The sequence below is a fragment of the Monodelphis domestica genome, chromosome 4, assembly GCF_027887165.1.
Source record: "Monodelphis domestica isolate mMonDom1 chromosome 4, mMonDom1.pri, whole genome shotgun sequence".
Taxonomy (NCBI): domain Eukaryota; kingdom Metazoa; phylum Chordata; class Mammalia; order Didelphimorphia; family Didelphidae; genus Monodelphis; species Monodelphis domestica.
Genome location: NC_077230.1, coordinates 281,104,445 through 281,125,020, shown reverse-complemented (window position 1 = coordinate 281,125,020; position 20,576 = coordinate 281,104,445). Strand labels below are relative to the sequence as shown.

Genomic DNA, 20,576 nt, shown 5'->3' with positions numbered 1-20,576 from the left:
ATCTACACAGATGCTGAAGTGATGGGTAGTCTCTGAAGTTCAAGAGGTAACGTTCATTTTAAAAAGATGATGTTCACCAACCCTACAGACCAAGTAACTAAAAAATTATTTCACTGTGGACAAAAGCATATGGGGGCTGAGAGGCTATCCTAATTAAGATTATATATAAAGTTGCTCTTGCTTTCAACAGCTTTTCTTTCTAGAGTACTACAACTCACAAATAGAACTTTTACACAAGGTTTTTCTACAACTCTTTCTGTGAGTTGCAGGAAGTAGACATTTATTTAGTTGTGTCACTCAAATATGTGTGCATTTTATAAGCCAGGTACAGGCTTCTCCTTTCAATTCAAAAAACCTATTCAATTCATCTTAATCAAGATCCAATTCAATTCAACTTAAGAAGAAGACACAGTATACAAAAAAGAAAGGGAAAAGTCCTCATAGCTTTTGTTGCATTGAAGGATATAAGATCCCCTAGGAAAGCAACCAAAAGTAATCTAGTGGCAAAATAGGGCTCACTGAGATGACTGAGGACATCTTCGTGAATGAGTTTCATTCACCCTGGATTTGAGCCATCCTTTACAATGAGTCTAAAAAAGGGGGCATGTAGAACTGCCAAGTTTCAGTTCAGGAGAAAAATGGAGAGAAATTGAACAGAGACCTCTATCTCAAGGCGGAAAAGCCTGTCTTTCTGCATAGCTCAACAGAGGTCCTCAGATTGAGAAATAGTAGCAGCTGGAGCTGTGGAAGGGTTGCAAGAGTTCCTAGACCCTTTGACGACAAAGAAGCCCAAGAGATAATAGTCCTGATAAGATTTCTCGTACAAAGAATCAAACATTGGCCCCAACACTGGAAAAAAACAAGAGCTGCAGAGCACTAAGCTACAATCAAGACATAGACTTTGCCCTTCACTCAGTCACTAAAGATATGCAGGTCCAACTGAAAGAGGAGGAGGTTTTCTAACAATCCCCAAGTCTGTTTCTGTTCCCTTGGAGAGTCCAGTCTCTTAAGATATTAAGGGTAGCACTACTATAAGGATGAAGGTCTAAAGTTAATGTCTAGAATCAAAAATGGGCTTCTGGAGTGTGAGGCTGACTCTAGATACCCCAAATTTATGCCTTTTCTGAGAAGAGAGGCCAAACACAGAGTAGCACAAGAAAGATAAAAGGCCTGTAAGGTTTTTGAAGTAGCAAGTGAGACACAACAGAGGCAGGAAGGAGTGTTTGGATTGTTTCAGGCTCCTGTGAGTCCTTTTGGGTTTTTAGGCACCACTCCTATGGGGTAAAATAAAGTTGTCCAGTTCTGACAAGTATTGTCACTGAGTGTACTAAGTGCCTTCAGAAGACTCGTACAGAAGCTATGTTTTAAGACTTCCAAAAGAACCTCTGGGTGGGAACCAAGAAGCCAAAGGAAGAGGGGGAAGCAGCCAGCAGGGTGGGAAAAGAAAAATTAAATTTAACCTGATATTTATATTTCTAAGACCAGAGCTTGAGATTCTGGATGTGATACAAATAACTAAATACGAGGAAATTTGATGGGGGAAAGAATGGAAGAATAAGGATTTTAAGAAAGGAGTTGTTTCAATGCTGTCTCCCTTTGGTCTGCAAGTTCTTTGAGGTTTGGGTTTTGTTTTGGTTTTGCACTTCAATCTCTGATGACTAACTAGAACAAAGCCTAGAACACAATAGGTGCTTAATGAATCTTACGGTAGAGATGTCATTACCTACCTTCTATGGAAATGCTATCAATCAAGTTCACCAAAAGTTAATGCAAAAAAAGAAATTATAAACTTGTTTCTCACTTTGAAGAAACAATGTTGATGGCTAGCATCTTTAGTTGTTTTTTTTTTTAGGTATCAACTTTAAATACATATGTAAGGTAAGGTTAGCAGTCTAGGTGATATTAGCTGACATTATCCATATATCTATATTCTAATAGTGTGTATACTGTAATAACATTTAGGAACCATTGATTCAGTGTCAGAAGAGAGCAGTAAACTCATCTTCATAATGACAAAAAAGAATAGAGGATTTATGAAAAATAGAACTTTAACAGTTTAAAGCGTCACAAAAAATAGATGAATACAGTTGACAAAATAGAACTATAACTATTTGATTTGTAGTCAAACGTTGATTATGATTTTGACTGATTGTGGCCAATTAACATAACCTTTTAAACCTGTTTCCTCATTATACACTAATTCTAAGTAGGATCCTCCTAAAGTTTAAAAGGTTAATCATTATAAACCAAAAAAATGTTCCAATGCTAATGGAAAAGACAAGAAAACAGAACAAAGGTCACAAATACTAGTTAATTCCAAGGTATATTCTTCTAACCAATATGAAAAGGGGCTGAATAACATACTTAAAAAAAAAAATCCTTATCTTACTGAGTATTGGTTCCAAGACAGAAGGGCAATAAGGGCTAAGCAACTGGAGTCAAGTGACTACCCAGAGTCATACAGCTATTAAATGCCTAAGGTCATATTTTGAACCCAGGATCTTTGATCTCTAGGTCTGGATCTCAATCCACTGAACCACCTAGCTGCCCCTTGAATAATACATTTAAGGAGGGGCAGCAAGAAGCCTGGGGTACTGGTTTGAAATGGCAAGCTTTACTATAGTTTAAGATTGCTGCTTTATACTTGCATACTTTGTTTTTCTTGTTTTGTGTGTCTTTTACAACATGGCTAATATAGAAATGTTTTATATAACTTCACATGTATAATTGCTATCATATTGCTTGCCTTCTTAAGTACCCCTTGAGAAGGAGAGGAGTTGGGAGGAAGAGAATTTGGTATTCAATTTTTAAAAGTGAGTTTTGTTTTGTTTTTAAGTTACATATACCTGGGAAATGTTTAAAGAAATAAAAAAAAATTTTTTTAAAGACTGCAAATCTGGCCTCGGGCACTTCCTGACTATATGACCCTGGGCAAGTCATTTAACCCCCATAGTCAAGCCCTTACCAGGCTTCTGCCTTAGAACCAATACATAGTAATGATTCTAAGGTGGAAAGTAAGAGTTTAAAAAAAAGACTGTCTGCTTTACTCCCTTTTCCTACAGAAGATCTAAATAAAAATTGCTAATTACTTATACTACATTTATTTCCCTTAGGGCAGTGATTTTAATAGCATAATAATGTACATAAAAAGAATTTCAGAATGTGGTATCCCAAACTTTCATTAAAGAGTTATTTTTCTCAAAAGCTTTAGGACAATGTCTGTAACACTTTTTTTTAAGCTGATAGAATTCACAGTTGGATATCTTTTACATTCTTGCTTACCCCTCTCCCCTCTTCCCCACTGCCCCTAGATATGTATAAAATGATGAAGTTGAATGATATGTTTTCTAATTTTTTAACTCTTCTTATAGTTACTGAGCTTTTGGACTGACAATATTTCGACTTATTGTAAATTATGAGTTTTAAAATTTAGATTTCAATATTATAGAGCATAGTAGTATTAGATCATATTTGTAGCATTTGAGGTTTCTATTCATCCCATCTAAATAATAATGAATCATTCATATTAGAAGACTCCTCCACTAACATAAAACTGCCCTATAAATGTAAAAAAAGGGGTGATCCTAGATTCTCAAAGACCCACAAAGAATATGTTCTAAAAGGACATAAGCTGAAAATTTTTTAAATATGGGTCTACTGGTCAAAAAGCATCATCACCTGACTAGTTATCTAACTCTTGTTCTGGCATTTAAAGGTCCTTCCGGAGTCATACTACCTTTTCAGCCTTATTTCCCACTACTCCTCTAAAAATACCCATACTGGACTACTTGATATCCCAAATATGAACCAGCTAGCTCCAGCACTTAGCTCTCTTTTTGGCTATTCCTTCTAACTGTTCTATCTCCTAATAAAAGAAAATTCATCAAAGTTCAGTTCAAATACCACCTCCTTCATGAAGCCTTCTCCAGTTTTCGAAAACAAGGTTTAAGATTGGGAAGGGATCTTAAAAGATATCTTGCTTCCTTGAAACCCCTCCTCTTTACAATATTTATTATATTTTGTTTTGTATTACACTTATCTGTGTAGAACTTAGTTCTTGCCCTATTCAACTGCAAGCCTCTTCAGGTAAAGTTTCTTTCATTATTTAATATAGTAAAAGCAACTATTAATAATATTAATATTAATTGATGAGATAATCTAGTAAAAAATTCCAATTAAGAGTAGAATTGGGGGGCAGCTGGGTAGCTCAGTGGATTAAGAGTCAGGCCTAGAGCCGGGAGGTCCTAGGTTCAAATATGACCTCAGCCACTTTCTAACTGTGTGACCCTGGGCAAGTCACTTGACTCCCATTGCCTAGCCCTTACCACTCTTCTGCCTTGGAGCCAATACACAGTATTGACTCCAAGACGGAAGGTAAGGGTTAAAAAAAAAAAAAGTAGAATTGCTGTATTTGCTACAATTCAAGTAACACAAAAACAATTTGGTTTGACTATATCTTCATGTGCACTTTAAATCTAAGTCATTAATCAAAAAGTACTACAATAAATACATTTAAGGCTTAAGATGATCTAATTCGTTTCACTAAAAAAAATCTACTTCTATGCAAAATGAGCTGTTTTCATTGAAGGCTGTTATATATATATATACATACACCAAATTTGTTTATTTCTTAGAGTTCTTATAAACAAAACAAAGCCAGAAGAGTAAGGAGACAGTTTGAAAATGTAAAGAGCACTAACAGGTTCCTGATTCTAGCTTTGTCACTAAATATTATTACCTTTTTTGGCTTTCGTTTTCTCAATCAAGGAAAGATAATGGAGATAATAAGCATGCCTTTCACTAATATCGCTCCCTACATTGGCTTGGTGGTACCATAAGAAATAAAAGGTAATGTATCTGTTGTCTTTCATTGTCTCACCTCTTTTCCCTCTCCAAGAGAATAAATCTTTTAGTTTGATCTTTGAAAAATATTAGGGTTCAGACAATTAAAATTCATTGCTTTTTCCTTAATTTTAGCAGACTTAATACATGAATTTTTTTAATTTTTAATCAAATGTGAGTAAATTGTAAATCTCAAATGCTATGTGAGCTACTATACTAAGTAATACTGAAATCTAAGTTTGAAAACTTGCAGTTTACCAAGTCAAAATATAGTTGGTCCAAAAACTCAATAATAGTTTAAAATTAGAAAAAATAAAGTTTAACTTCATCATTTTAACTATCTACTAGGCATTGGAGGACGTGAGGATCCAAAAAACTATTCAATCATGAAAACTACCATGTTAAAAAAAAGGAAGTGAAATATGCATTGTTCTAAAGCTTTTAAGGGAAATAACTATTTAATAAAGAAATGTGCAAACTCAGGATAACATCCTGAAATTCTTTTAACAAGCAATGTAATGTTAACACTACTGCCCCCTATGTAGTACATAGATTTCTCTCCAAGTCATAATTAAACAAGACACTCTCTATACTGTCTTTTAACCCTTACAAAACAAGGCTGACTTCCTTTCTTCATAAGAATGCTCTCATATTTTGACTTCAATGTCCTGGAAGTCATTAATCGCAACTATCACCTGCTTTAAAACATGAGAGAGCAAAACAGCTCTTCCTTTATAATTCTAGAGTATGCACTGTGTGAGGTCAAACAATTTCAGCCTAATATTCAGACTGCCAAGTGGGAAGATGAAAACTACCTTGTATCGGATGCAAAAGAGGAAGTGACCTACAGGCAGAAGAAGTTTTTCAACAGGTGTAAGAGATTAATTCAAGCATCACCAAGCAACGCGCTACAAGTTTTCCAACCAGTAATTCTGTGCCAAGCAACCTGATCAGGCTTTGGCCAGAATCCCTTCAAAGATTCATAACAAGGACTCTTACTATGTTCAGAACTTCCAAAGGCTTTCTCAATTAAGCTTCTCACCTTAAGTTTCAATGTAAAGAACTTCTCTTATATGCAAGGCAGAGAAAAGAATTCCATTACCCTCATAAGGAAAAATGTAACTTCTGTTAAAGAAAACTTGAAAGATACTTTTCTAAGTAACAAATGATAGTCCCAAGTGATAATGATTTTCTCTCTAGTGGAACTTCCAAACTGCCTAGGAAGAGGCTTTTGTTTTAGTAACTGCCCCCTTTTACATCATTAGGTTCCTGATGAATTTAATAAGATAACTAATTCTCAAAACTTTCCCTCTTTTCTCTTTAGAAGGACTAAAATGTCTTCTAAAATTCATAAGTGTTCAACATTTTGCTTAAAGTGTAATAAAGTCTATGCTAAGAAAAGAAGCATCGAATTTTAATTTAACTGAAGCCAAATGTTTTCAAAAGTCAAATTTAAAGGAGTGGGGGAAGAAAGGTGGGAGTATGAAAGACAATTGCTACTCACACCCTCTTTACTTAATTTCTTATATATCAACTAGTCAATAATTCAGGCTGAAAACTAAATCCCAACTTTGGCAGATTCCTTTTCCCCTTCCTCCCTGCCCCATCCCCCTCGACCCAGTCATTTCCCTAATCAAATCTGTTTCCCAGCTAACCCATTCAGGGAAATCACAAAAGCATGTTTTTTTCCCTTGAAAATGATGCCTTAAAATTTACCAACACAATTATTTTGGGGTATGAATGTTTATTAAAAGATCATCAAAATTATTTCTGGGTATATAAATGTTTATTAAAAGATAAAGTATGTTTAATGTGTAACACAACTGAATTGAATACTTTATTTAAATTGTAGAAAGTAAATGTTCTCTTTTGGAAAAAAGATTTTAATTGGAATTATTTCATAGGAAAACATAAGCTAATGCTAGGCTTATTCAAAATGAGCCTTATATCCACCCAGGAACACAAAGGTCAATTCTAATTTTTTAAGGTAGCGAATAGAAGCGTGAAGTCAACCAAACAAGAAAACACATTCCAGTGCAGCAGTTCAAACACTATTTCAAGAACCCGATTATTTATAAAGTCCCACATCTCACTTGGCAACCTAAGGTTTACATAAACCAGCAAACTCATGACCACATTGCAGATTCTTTAAAGAACCAAAAGCCCTGTATGTTCCAATAACTTGAATTATATCTGAATAAGCCAGGAAATTAAGTTACTGAGCAAAACCTCACAGAATAGATTTCACAGTTTACTTCAGAATCAGAAAGAGTTTTGGTATATAAATACTAGGGAGAAATAGGTTCCGGCTTTAAGACATTTACAATATAGGTTCCTCATTTCCCTAAAGGGATCAAACGTCTGGGGGTTGGCAGAGTCCTCCCTCGAGTAGGTGTTTAAACACCTTAACACACCAATGCGAGGGAGGACCACAGTCGTTTATTCCGTTTAGCAGAAGTGTTTTCTTGCTTATCAGATTTAGATAAACAGGTCAATATCAAAATTTCTCTGGAAGGTCTACGGACGTTTACTCGGTTTAGCAGATGTTTTCTTGTTTATCGGATTTAGATAAACAAGTCAATATCAAAATTTCTCTGAAGGTCTGCCACCCGAAGTGGTAACTTTTCATTTTAAAAAAAGAAAAAGAAAAAAGGAAGACTACCACTAATTAAGCAGAAATCCATAGGAAGCAGGAAAGCAGAAGGAAATTGACACGCACACCCAGCGTGTAGCCCTAGCCTTCCTACAACCCAGCCCAAAGCCCCTTTCACGCCCAGGAATCAAGGTTACTTTTTTTTTTAAAGGACAATAAACCAGGAAATCCGGATCAGAAACCCACCTAGCCAAGCTGGAAGCTTCATCCACAGCCTCGTTTTTCAGTGGGGAATCCCCTGCCTCACCCTGGCCAGACACAGAAGACTGTAGGAATTTTTAGGATACTGGAAAGAAGGCGCTTGCCCTTCTCTTCCAATGTTATCCTTGCCCAAGATTTTATTTGTAAGAAGATGAGGTTGGGAGTGGGGGTATCCAGGGGAACCAAATCATCAAGGGCACCTCTCTTAGGGTCCCCCACTTTACCTTCCCCCTCCGGGGAGGGAGCAGTCACACAAAGGTCTGGGAGCTGCAGTCCCAGATGAACAGCAATCGCCTTAGCCAAGGCGGCTAAGCCGCAAAAATACTCGCCAGGGAGAGGCACACATACTCCTGCGGGAGGGTGGGAAGAGGGAGGGAGCGCCACGGGGGATCCCCGGGGATTGGAGAAAGCTGGGGGGAGGGCAGTGTGGGGAGAAGAAAGGGTGGGTGCAAGGAAGGCGGGAGGGAGGCAGAGCAAGCGCCGTCTCCCCTTCTTCCTCACCTGCGACAAGGGGGAGGGGGGCCGTTCCCAACGTGCGCACCCCCTCCCCCGTCACCCCTCTGCACCCCCTCCCCCCCCCCCGCCCCGATGCCTTTCATTTGGCCTCTGCAGCGGAGGAGACGACCGACCTCCAGCACCGAGCACTGCGCCAAGGAGGAGGAGGAGAGGCGGGCGGGGGGAGGACTGGCCCCGCTCTGCAGCACCCGACCCTCTCCATCACAGGGATTCCATCCATCACGGGGGGAATGGGAGGGGGAGGTCGGCGTGGCTCGTCCCCGCCTCCAAGCACACGCAGGCCTCCCTCAGGAGTGGAAAGGAGGGCAGCCCCCATGGGGATGAGAACGATGCGCCCCCTCCCCACCCCCAGCACACACACACATTCTCCACACCCTAGGGCTGGAGAAGGGGGCATGGGAGTAGGAAGAGAGGGAGGGTCCGTGCTCAGGCCCATGAAGGCAGGGAGAGAGCACCTACCTCGATGTAGCCGGCCAGCACGGCCGAGGGCGCCATGAGCCCGAGCAGCACCAGTGCCAGTAGTCTGCCCATTGCGGCGGCCGACCTCATCGCCGCCGCCATCCTTTTGCCGAGGCTCTCTCGTTCCCAAGCTCAACGAACCACACCACAAGGACGGCAAGCAAAAGAACTTTTCCCTCAGCGACCCACAAGCGACTGAACCCAGTCTGCCGCCGCCCCGGGGGTTTTACACCAACCGGAACTGACTTCACAAGACCACGCCCACCCCCTTCTCAGGCCCCCAATACTTGGAGCCTGGAGTTGGCCCAAACACCGCCCCGCTATTGCCTGTAAAGCCAATCAGAGAATGGAAAGGCCCGAACCTGCTCCTCCTCAACTACAAGCTGTTCCCGCCCCATACCCCCAGCCCATCCCTTATGTAGGGATGGTTCTGCCAACTTCCCAACCCCAGGCTATGTGATAGAGGGATAGGTGCTTTTTTCTTTCTTTCTTTTTTGTTTTTTGGAGGAGGTTAAAGCATAAACCCACTAAACGCGGATAAACTGCAACAAGCTATAGAAGAGATGACCCCCCTCCCACTGTGATCAACCCTATTTTCGCACGTGTTACCACCTCTCTTGCTCCTGATGGTCATTATTCATGTTACGGGCACCCAGGAAGCTTTTTCCCACCCGCTATCATAATGCTGCAACGGGGACTTTCTTTCTAAGACTAGGTCCATACAATACTGGGGGGATCTTCTTAAATGCCTCCACCCCGCTTCCCCAGTCCAAATCAAAGATCATTGTTTCTGTGGTGGCCCTTGGCTTCTGGAAGAACAAATTTCCATCTCCCAGAAGGGATTATGCTAAGACATTTTTTCTGGCTAGTGGCAGAACTCAGAGCCTCATCCCTATCATTCCAGTTCTGGGCATCGCTTAAGCCGATGGGACAAGCGTAATTCTCCTCGTGACCTGAACAAATCCCCTTGTGTTTTGAGAATAGGTCACTTTGGTCTAATTTACTATAAATCAAGAACACTAGCAAGACTGTTGCTCAGGTTACCTTCCTTTCTCATTTACATTCCAGTTGTACAGGAAAAGTTTTCTTGAATCATTTTACAAATGGTATGAAATCACTAAGGCAAATTGGTAATTTTCAAGACAGTTATTCACCTAAATATTGGTTTGGATTCATAGTAATAGTCCATTAGCATTTATGTGCCAGGCACTGTGTTAAACCTTAGATCTTTTCTTAACTAAATCTCAAAGAGCTGTCCTAAAAAATAAAATAGGAAAACATGTAACTGTACCTGTGGCACCTAGCATAGTGCCTGACACACAGTACCTACATGTAGAGTTTTGCATGTTTGCAAAACATCGTACATATTTGAAGCACTTTGAAAAGCATAAAACTTAGGCAACTCCATCTCCAGATTCCATGCCTTTGCACAGCTAGTTCTCTCTGCCAGAATGTACTTCTTCCTCAAATTTGTCTACCTGAATCCCAGGTTCCCTTTCGGCTCTAGTTCTGGTACCATCTCCTACATGATAGTTTTCTGATGTCAACAGATGCTAATGTTCTGTCTCTTTCAAAATTATTTTGCATATATTTACCTGTGTACATATTGTAGTCCTCCACAAAATGTAAGCTCCTATAGAAATGAAAAGATAACTAGAAAGAAGTTCAACTCCAAGTAACTGCAAAATCAGTACTGTCTTAAAAAACAAATAAGGAAATAAGCTTCCCTCTTCCCAAGAGAAAGACAGGAAACTTCAAGAGCACATGTACACATTGACAGAGTGGTCACTGGGTCTAGTATTTTGGACTGTTATCCTTTATTGCAAGGAAGGATTATTGATGAGGAGGGGTTATATAATAATAATAACAACAACAACAAATAGTATTTATATAGTTCTTGAGGTTTTGCAAAGCACTTTACATAATTATGTCACTTGATCCTCACTACAGCTCTGAAATGAGTGATACTATTATCACATATAATAATAAGAAAACTAAGGCTGATAAAAGTTAAATAACTAGCCCAGGGTTATACAACTAGTAATGTCTCAGGTAGGAAAGAGAAGGGAATGAACATTTGCATAGCATCTGCAGCCAAGCACTGTGCTATATAAATATGATCTCTCTTGATCTTCACAATCACCTTGTGAAGTAGGTACTATTATCACCATTTTACCAGTTGAAGAAATTGAGACATAGAAAGGTTAGGTGACTTGTCCAAGGTTACCTAGCTAGGCAATGTCTCAAACTAAATTTGAACCCAGATCTTCCTGACTCCCAGCCAAAATATACATATTATGCCACATTGTTGTTATTGTTGTTGTTATCCTTGTTATTGGGCAACTAAGTGGCACAGTGGATAGAGTGGGTGTGGAGTCAAGAAAACATTTTCCTAAGTTCAAATCTGGCCTCTTATGAGCTGTGTGACTCTGAACAAGGCACTTAACCTTATTGGCCTCAGTTTTCTCATCTATAAAATGAGCTAGAGGAAATGGCAAACCAAATGGCAAATTTTCTTTGCCAAGAAAACCCCAAATGAGGTCACAAAGAGTAGGACACAACTGCAGAACAGCAACAAACTTCCTGACTACAAGTCCAGCATCCTATTTCTACTATACCATCTAGCTGCCTTCATATCCAGAAATGACTGATGTTAAAATGTGTCAAAATAATAACAATAGCATTTGTAATTTTCTTTAAGCTTACAAAGTGCTTTACAAAGCACTTTTTCTTATTTTTTTTCTTTCATGAATCCCCATCTCCTTAACTTTGCTGAATTGAATTTGGTGAACATGAAGCACTAGATTAATCCTGGACATTATTATTATGTGAAAGCATACTTAAGAACATGTACATGAAAAGCAATCTAGCAAAAGGTACAAATTTATATATATATATATATATGTATGTATGTATATGCATGTATTAGCCTTCCCTCTGTTTATTATCTCCAATTATTCCTGTAATTAGCTTGTTTGTATATATTTCTTTGCTTGCTATCTCCCCCATTAGACTGAGTTATTTAAGAATGGGAACTATCTTGATTTTCTTTGTATCACTTAGCACAGTACCTGGCACACAGTAGGTGCTTCACAAATATTTATTGACTGACTCCATGTATACTTAGACTGCCAAGTAAAATAAGATATGAGTTGGGTGGTACTGCACATTCAGAATTGTCCTCTGATATTGTGGAAAACAGGAAAGGGAAATTGAAAAGCATAAGACATAGATTTAAGGGCCTGCAATCTAAAAATCTAGGGAGCCATTTAGTTAGGTTCTGCAAGAAGTACAGTCCCTCTTTTAACACACTGAGGGACCCTTGAGGTAGGTGTTATTACCCTATTCATCAATGTTCTTGACTTTTAAATGTTACCCTTTTTGTATTTAGTGAGGCTGTTAGAACATTGCTCATCTTATGAAACTCAAACATCAATTTCTCATCGCTAAATATGTTCATGTCAACAACTTATAAATTTAGCATGTTATGTTTTTAGCTTTATAAATTCATGTGTCAAAAGTGAAAGTCCCCTAAAAGGAACCTCTTATTTTCTTTCCCTTTACAGAAAGGTTTCTCCCTTTACAGCTAAGAGTCTCTTGGCATTCTAAGAACCTACTAAAAGAGATATATTTAAAGGATTCCCCACTGTTCTGGAAGATTACTCTGTAAACACATAAATTATCCTCTTGATTGGAGAGGTGGTATAACCTAAAATAGACAATCCCATTAGATCCTAATGGGGGCAGGGCAAAGGCTAGTATATTTGACCTCGGAATGTTTGTGCTTACATTTCAACTGACTTTGCCAATTGTTCTGAGGAATCAAAGAATTTACTACAAGACCAGGAAACTGACAGGGAGAATTGAAAAGTTGTACATATTCCCCACCTTTCTTCCTTTATCAGCTTTTCCCTGGTTTTATTTTGTTGTAGAGAAGAAAGATTATCACCTTTCAGTCTGAAGTCAACCCTAAAGTCAAGCAGATTTCACTTTATGTGGATTGAAATTCAGTCTGTCTTTTTTTTTTCCCAGTTGTGTCAGACTCTTCTTGCCCCATTTGGGGTTTTCTTGGCAAAGATATTGTAGTGGTTGTAGTGTAGTGTAGAGTCTTCCTGACTCCAGGTCTGGCACTCTATCCATTGTACTACATTTCCTTTCCTGGAAATAGAGAAGATAATTTAATAATAAAAATTTTTTTTTAATTTAAGAGGGCTTTTCTTTTAGCTTCTTCTGGACTAAAAATAGAAGCAAAGTATGTTCCAAAGTATGTTTCAAAGAATGATTGATTAAACCAAGTAGGTGACAATATTGATAAATACTTCAAAGCAAATTTTTTCAGATGAACTACCTAAGGCAACCGAGTTGATTTTTTTCAGGACTGGATTTAGGCATTAGAGAAGAGCTGATATATTGATTTAAATGTCTATATCTACATCTATCCACAGATACATATGTTTGTGTCTGTATACGTACATACATACATAATTTTATTTTCAAAGGTTATGTTCTATGTACACAATAGTTTTTGGAAAGGTCAATAAGGAAAAAAATAGCACATATTTCTACAACATGTGTTTAATGATTTACAGAGTGCTTCATCATGACAACACTGTGAAGATATTGAAGTACAATATTGGATCTCCTTCAGAAGTTGAGTAAAAGAATCAGAATGCTGCAAAATGACTTGCCCAAAATCACATACTTAATACATGATGGGGTTCAGGTTTTGAACTCAAGTCTTTGGATACGAAATCCAATTATTTTCCATTAGTCATGCCAAAGAGTATTTATTAAACACCCTACTATGTTCTAAGCACTGTGCTATGTCCTGGGGATACAGGGAATGGAAAAAATCAGAGCCTATTCTCAAAGAGGTCACAGTTTAATCATGGAGCAACTTGTAAACAATTATTTTCAAACAAGATATAGAAAAGATAAATTGGAGACAATGAAACAAAGCAGCCTTATAAAAGGAATTGGGAAAGACTTCTTTTAGATGGGAAGATTTTATCTTGGACTTAAAGGCAGGAGGTGGAGATAAGAAGGAAGAGAATTCCAGAGATGGAGACATCCAGTGAAAAGATGGAATTTCTTGTTTGAGGAACAGCAAGGAGGGAAAAACAGCATTACATGAAAAGCCTTAACCATACAGTGGATATAAGAGGTATTTTAATTTATGCTCCTTGGAGAGTCTATCATTGTTTGTGCCTCCTTGACCCCAGAGCTAACCCTTAAACCTTTCAGAAAAAAAAAAAGAACCATTCCTTTCCTAAGTGCTCACTTGATCTCAGAGATCAGAGAGTATTTCTTCAGTATTTTTTTTTTAATTAAGAAAAAGCCAGGGGGAAGCTGGGTAACTCAGTGAATTGAGAGCCAGAGGTAGAGATAGGAGGTCCTAGGTTCAAATTTGGACTCAGATACTTCCCAGCTGTGTGACCCTGGGCAAGTCACTTAACCCCCATTGTCTAGCCTTACCACTCTTCTGCCTTGGAACTAATACACAGTATTGATTCTAAAACAGAAGGTAAGGGTTTAAAAAAATTTAAAAAAAAAGAAAAAGAAAAAGCCACAACTAGAATCTTTACCATGTCTTTCTTCCCTGCTTAAAGATATCAACAGGCAAAAATAGCCTTCATTTCAAGAAATTACCATTGTCTAAGCAAATAAACTAAACACCGTTTAATGATCAAATTTAAAATAAATATATTAAATACATGTAATATGTACACATGTATGTATATGCACATTTGTATATGTGTATATATACATATATCTCAAACAACTGCTAATTCTCTTTCCATACCATCCTTCCAGACCCTGATATATTATCAAGACAGATCCCAGATTGTTGACCATAACTAAACCTGACTGACCATTTGAATGAGGTAAAAGAAATATGAATCCACTCTCCATTATATGTGATATTAAAAGGATACAGATTCTCTCTACCTTGTCTCATCTCCCTACCCCCATACCCCAATCATTCTGTTTTATTTTGGAAAAGCCTTTTAAACCAAAATATTTAATTGTTCTATATTTTTTATATTTTTTCATTCCTTTTTCCTTGTTCTTCATTTATTATCTTTCTCATTGCCATTTAGTTCATAACTTTTCTCTCCAACTAAATCATAGGCTCATTGAGGGCAAAGGTTTTATATTAAACTTGTTTGTGTCCTCATTACCTGAGGACTTAATTAATATTTCTTGATTGACTATTTTGCTTAGGGTAATAAATTAAAATTAATTTCTCTTCCTTTTGTATGCCAGTTTTTTAGAAGATAAAAGCTTTTCTAGATATGAACTACAATGGTCAAATATGGAATCTTATAAATTTATGGATGTATTCATATCAGTATACATAAAGGTGTGACAATACTGAAATGTGAGCCAACATTGGACAACTTTCTTGCTACAAAAGGCAGGAAGTTTTCATGGAAAGAGCCCTGGATTTAGTTTCAGAAGTCTTGCATTCTTCCATTGATTCTTTCTATAACTAGCTGCATGACCTTGGGCAAGTTACTTGACCATTAGGGACTTCAGCTCCTTAAATTACAAAATAAAGGGGTCAGACTATAACATGATCTATAAGGTAACATCCTACTATAAGATGAGGAGACTGAAGGTTAATGTGGTATAACTTTCCCAGTGTCACACAGGGAAGAAATGGCAGAGCTGAGTTTCTTGAACAAGAATCCAATTAATTGACAAATCAATAAACATTTAGGAAGCATCTATAATGTCCCAGATACTATTCTAAGCCCTGAGGAAACAAAAAGAAGCAAAAAAGTCTTTGCCCTCAAGAAGCTTACAATCTAATGGAAAGGCAGTATGCAAACAAATATATAAAAAGCAAGCTTTATAGAAGATAAATAGGTAATTAATTGAAGGAAGACACTAGAATTAAGAGGGATTTAGGAAGGTTTCTTGTAGAAGGTGGAATTTTAGATGTGTCTTAAAGGAAGCCAGGAAAGTCAATAGGTAAAATTGAGAAAGGAAAAGCATTCAGTAGATTGGGACAGAGAAAATGCCTAGAGCCAAGAGCTCGAGTGGATTATATGTGAGACATTCAAGAAGCCAGTGTTATTGGATTGAAGAGTACATGTCAGGAAATAAGGTATAAGATGACTGGAAAGGTAGAAAGCAGTTAAGTTACAGAGGACTCGAAATACCAAACTGTAGTCAAAATTCTATGGTACTAAGATCCATGGATAGGAATTCAGTCCATTACCAGTAGAGTATGATCTAATTTCCTAGCATGAGTGAGAGCCAGACTTTCAACCCAGGCTCTTTTTTCTGGAAATGGCTTTCCTTGGACCAGATGGTCAGCTTCATGACTCCCTGAAACCATGAGCTGCTCAGCTTTTCACTCTTCCTCAATACCAATTTGCTATTTTAAAACCAAATACATCTTTAAGTCTAGTAGCTCTGCTATTCTCCCTCACAACCATTTTATGTCAGATTATAATATGGATGAGGATAGTTTCTTATCCAACAAAAACAGCCAACTTTTATAACAGAATATTGTACCACAAGCATTTTATAAGCCATAAGGCACTTTAGCAAAGTAAATTATTATAATCATTACTGACATCAACAATGTTGTCTATTATATGATATAGAAATCTTTTGTTTTTGATTTGGGAAGAATTATATTATCTAATGCTAAGTGAAGTGAACAAAAGAGAACACTTTATACATAAAAAAATATTGTAAGGATAAACAACATTGAAAGATTTAGGAACTCTGAGGAACATAATGACCAACTACAAATTCAAAGGATTAATAATGAAACTTGCTACCCACTTCCAGATAGCTAATAGATTCAGAGTACATGTTTTCCTTCCTTCCTTCCTTCCTTCCTTCCTTCCTTCCTTCCTTCCTTCCTTCCTTCCTTCCTTCCTTCCTTCCTTCCTTCCTTCCTTCCTTCCTTCCTTCCTTCCTTCCTTCCTTCCTTCCTTCCTCCCTGCCTTTCTTCCCTCTCTCCTTGCCTTCCTTCCTCCCTCCCTTCCTCCCTGCCTTTCTTCCTTCCTCTTCCCTTACTTTTTCCTTCCTTTCCTTTCCTTTTACATATGATTTTTTAAGCACAAGTCACAGTATACTCCACCGTTCAGTAGGCTTCAGGGAGCCTGACAATTCTCAGGCAATCATTACATCTATAAGCAGTACACTACCAAGCTGCAGAAAATCCCATATGTGATCCTTGAGATTATAGCCTGATTTTCATCCATAACTACTCTCATTTCTCTAAAGAAAACAACTCAAAGGTCAACTATATCTCACAACTTTAGCAGCAAAAGATCTGGAATAACAAGTTGATTATATTAGCAACATAATTATTATACTCTGTATAGGTATATGTATTTAAAGCCCTATTGCGATGCCAATAGAAATTAAGTTCCTTGAAAGCAAAAACTGTTTCATTTTTGCCTTAGAATGCCCAGAAACTAGTATACTGTTTATCAGATAGTATACTGATACTTAATAACAGCTTATTGAATGAATGATTAAATGAATGAATGTCAAGAGATCAATGAATTGATCCTATCCTTCTGGGAAATAATTACAATTATATTTTTAAAGTAATTACAATGTCTATTACCTGAGCCAGAGATACCACTGCTAGATCTATAGTCCAACAAATTCAAAGTTCTCATATTTACACAAATATTCTAGAAGTACTTTCCATCATAGCAAAGAACTGGAACAAATCACAGTACATGGAATATTGCTATTCCAAAAGAAGCAATGACTATGAAGAATTCAGAGAATAATGAATGTGAAAGTTTATAAGGACATATTGAAAAAGAGAAATAAAAGATTATAGTAACCTTATATTTGAAAATTGTTTAGATCCACTATTTTTAGGATAAGAACTCATTATTTAGTAAAAAAAATGCTGAGACAGAAAGTAGTTTAGCAGAATCTAAGTACAGATCAACATCTTATATCATTCATTAAGAAAAAATCAAATTGGATCCTTGACCTATATATAAAAGGAGATGTCATAACAAATTAGAACAGAGAACATAGTGCCTATCAGATTTATGGATAGGAGAGTAATTTATGAGTAAACAATAGATGGAAAGCATTGTGAGACATAAAATGGATGATTTTGATTACATTGAATTAAGAAATTTCTGTATAAATAAACTAATGCAACCAAGATTAGAAGGAGAGCAGAAAATTGGGAAAATCTTTTATACACAGTTTCTTGGATAGTGGTCTCATATATAAAATATACAGAACTTTGTGAGATTTATAAGATTAATACCATCCACTTATTGATAAATGGGCAAAAGATATAAACAGTTTTTGAATAAAGAAATCAGTCATATTATAGGTATATGAAAAATGCTCTAAATCACTCTTTATTAGAGACAGGCAAATCAAAATTCTGAGATATCATTTTATACCTATCAGATTGACTAAAATGATAAAAGGGCAAAATGACAAAATTTGGAGGACTTGTGGGAAAATGGGAACACTAATACATTGTTGGTGGAACTGTAAACTAATCCAACCATTGTGGAAAACAATTTGGAATTGTGCCCAGAGAATTATTAAACTGTATATACTCTTAGATCCAGCAATACCATTACTAGGAAAAACAAAGTTCCAAGATATTTATAGCAGCTCTTTGTGGCGGCAAAGAACTAGATATTGAGGAGATATTCATCAGTTGAGGAAATATTGGACAAATTGTGGTATATGATTGCAATGGAATACCACTGTGCCATAAGAAATTATGAAGAGGTTAATTTATTTTAAAACTTGGGAAGACCTACATGAAGTAATGAAGAGTGAAATTAACAGAACCAAGGGAACATTATATACAGCTATAGAATTAATATTTGAGAAAGAAAAAGAACTGGACCAACATCCTGAGCCAAGGATCTGACTTTATTTTGAGGGTACAAAATACAGAAATCAGAGGTCTATGGACACTCCCATTCTATTTTGCATAAAATCTCTAATGTCTAGGTAACACAGGTTTCATAAGTTTTGGGCAATTACTCAGTAGTGGTTATGAATAGGGCCAGGTGTTCAGAACATATTCAGAACAGGGGTCTTGAATAGGCTGATGAAATGGTGTTTTTAAGAATATATTCCAATAATAGGGCTTATGACCAGGGCATCCCCCTTTTCTCCTTTCCCTTTTAGGGTGAGTTGGTTATGACACAGCAAGACCAAGGGCCCAGTCTCCTCATGTCACATCTTCTAGGGTATATGGCAAGGAAAGGAGAAGTGTACAGAGGCTTTTAATACTATTTTTATTACTCATATATCTTATTTAAATCACACAGTTACAGCTTTTCAAACTATTATAAAGGAATTCTTATAAGTATAAATTCTTATAAAAACCACTTAATTAAATTTCTTCTTATAAAACTTTTGAATGTCCACCTCAGAGAATGAACTAAAAAATAGAAACATGAAAGACAAAACCTATATATATGCATATCTTTTGTCAGATAATAATTTCTATGGTATAAGGAGGGGAGGGGAAAATGGAGATATCTGGGAGTAAATTCTATTAAATAAATAAAAATTTTAAAATAAATTTTAAAATGTTTAAAGGAAAAATGTTTATGTGAACTCATGTAGAATGGAGAAGAGGAGCCAGAAAAATAATATATACAATGATTACAACAACATAAATTAAAAGAACAATAGAACAAAACTGAATGTTATATATAAATATAATGACTAAATTTGGTCCTGAAGAAGAGAAATATATCTCTTATCTTTCATTGAAGAAGCAGAGACTTTTGCTTCTGGAATGTGGCATATGCTCTCAGACTCAGTAAATGAACTGGTTGGCTTAGCTGAAGAGTTTTTTTTTTTTAATCTTTGTTACAAGGAATGGTTCAATGCAGAAGGAAGTAGGGAGAAGTTTATTCAGAAATCAATGTGATACAAAAGCAAAATATATCAAGTTTTTTAAAAAGGAAAGAAAAGAAAAGGAAGATTTGGTAGAAGACCATACTAAGCCAGATCATTTACAATAGTATTTTAAAATTAAACTGGAAGGAAGATAACAAATAAAAAAGAACATATTTGCTAGAATTTCTGTAGCAATCTATTCTTATCATTGATATAGGTGAATCACCATATTTGGATTCTAACATTTCAATATCCAATGTGTTATATGAGGAAGTACAAATGTCACTTATGATGAAGTCTGAACCAAACCAAAAACAAAAATCAATGATAGGTCAGGGTGATGGAACTATGTGGTCACTAAAGGAATGATTTTCAAGATAGTTGAAAGAAGGGACGATGTCAAATCCTTGGGAAAAAAACTCCCACAAATTACATAATCACCTAAAAGTACATCAGTAACTATACATATGTGTTGTTCTTTCTCCTGTCTATAAAATATATATGATAATGATTAAAACTCAAATCAAGAGTAGATCTGTGAAGAAAATAAAGGAAAGAAACAGGCAGATGTTCACAAATGAATTTCCACAGAAATCCACAATTTCAAAGTCATAAAACTAACTAAAATGTATAAAGAATGTTTGTTATTTCTCACTAATCAAAAACCAGTTGGTTTAGTAAAACATAACATTAATTTAAAGGCTACAAGATGTCTACCATGCATGTGTTAAGGTCATACTAGACTAAATAAATATAGTCATGGGATCAACTTTGTTCAATATCCTTTTATTATCAATATCCACTGAAGAATAAAACAGGTAAATATCCACATCAAAGGTATTAACTCTTGTCATAAAGAATATTCTATGAAGGGTTCAAATATAGGAAAGATTCCATATCATTTAAATAGTAATGTTTCCAAATGTTTCTGTTTTCCTGATTCCCACCTCATCCCCAGCTGCTAGTGCCATCTCTCCCTCCCTCCCTTGTATTGAACTACTTTGGATTGATCTATATGTAT

The 20,576-nt window shown here is 36.6% G+C and overlaps 1 protein-coding gene across 8 annotated transcripts in view; it reads right to left on the bottom strand.

The window, feature by feature from the left end:
• Positions 1 to 8,953, bottom strand: part of APLP2 (amyloid beta precursor like protein 2) — a 90,386-nt gene extending 81,433 nt beyond the window's left edge. For 5 of the 8 annotated variants that reach the window (XM_056794623.1, XM_056794625.1, XM_056794626.1 and 2 more), the window contains exon 1: positions 8,672 to 8,935. In XM_056794623.1, coding sequence (XP_056650601.1) covers positions 8,672 to 8,773 — 102 coding nt within the window. In that variant the 5' untranslated portion in view covers positions 8,774 to 8,935. Of the gene's footprint in view, positions 1 to 8,671 lie in introns of all 8 variants that reach the window. The other 3 variants (XM_007495132.3, XM_056794624.1, XM_056794627.1) reach the window with 1 other exon arrangement.
• Between the last annotated feature and the right edge of the window lie 11,623 nt (positions 8,954 to 20,576).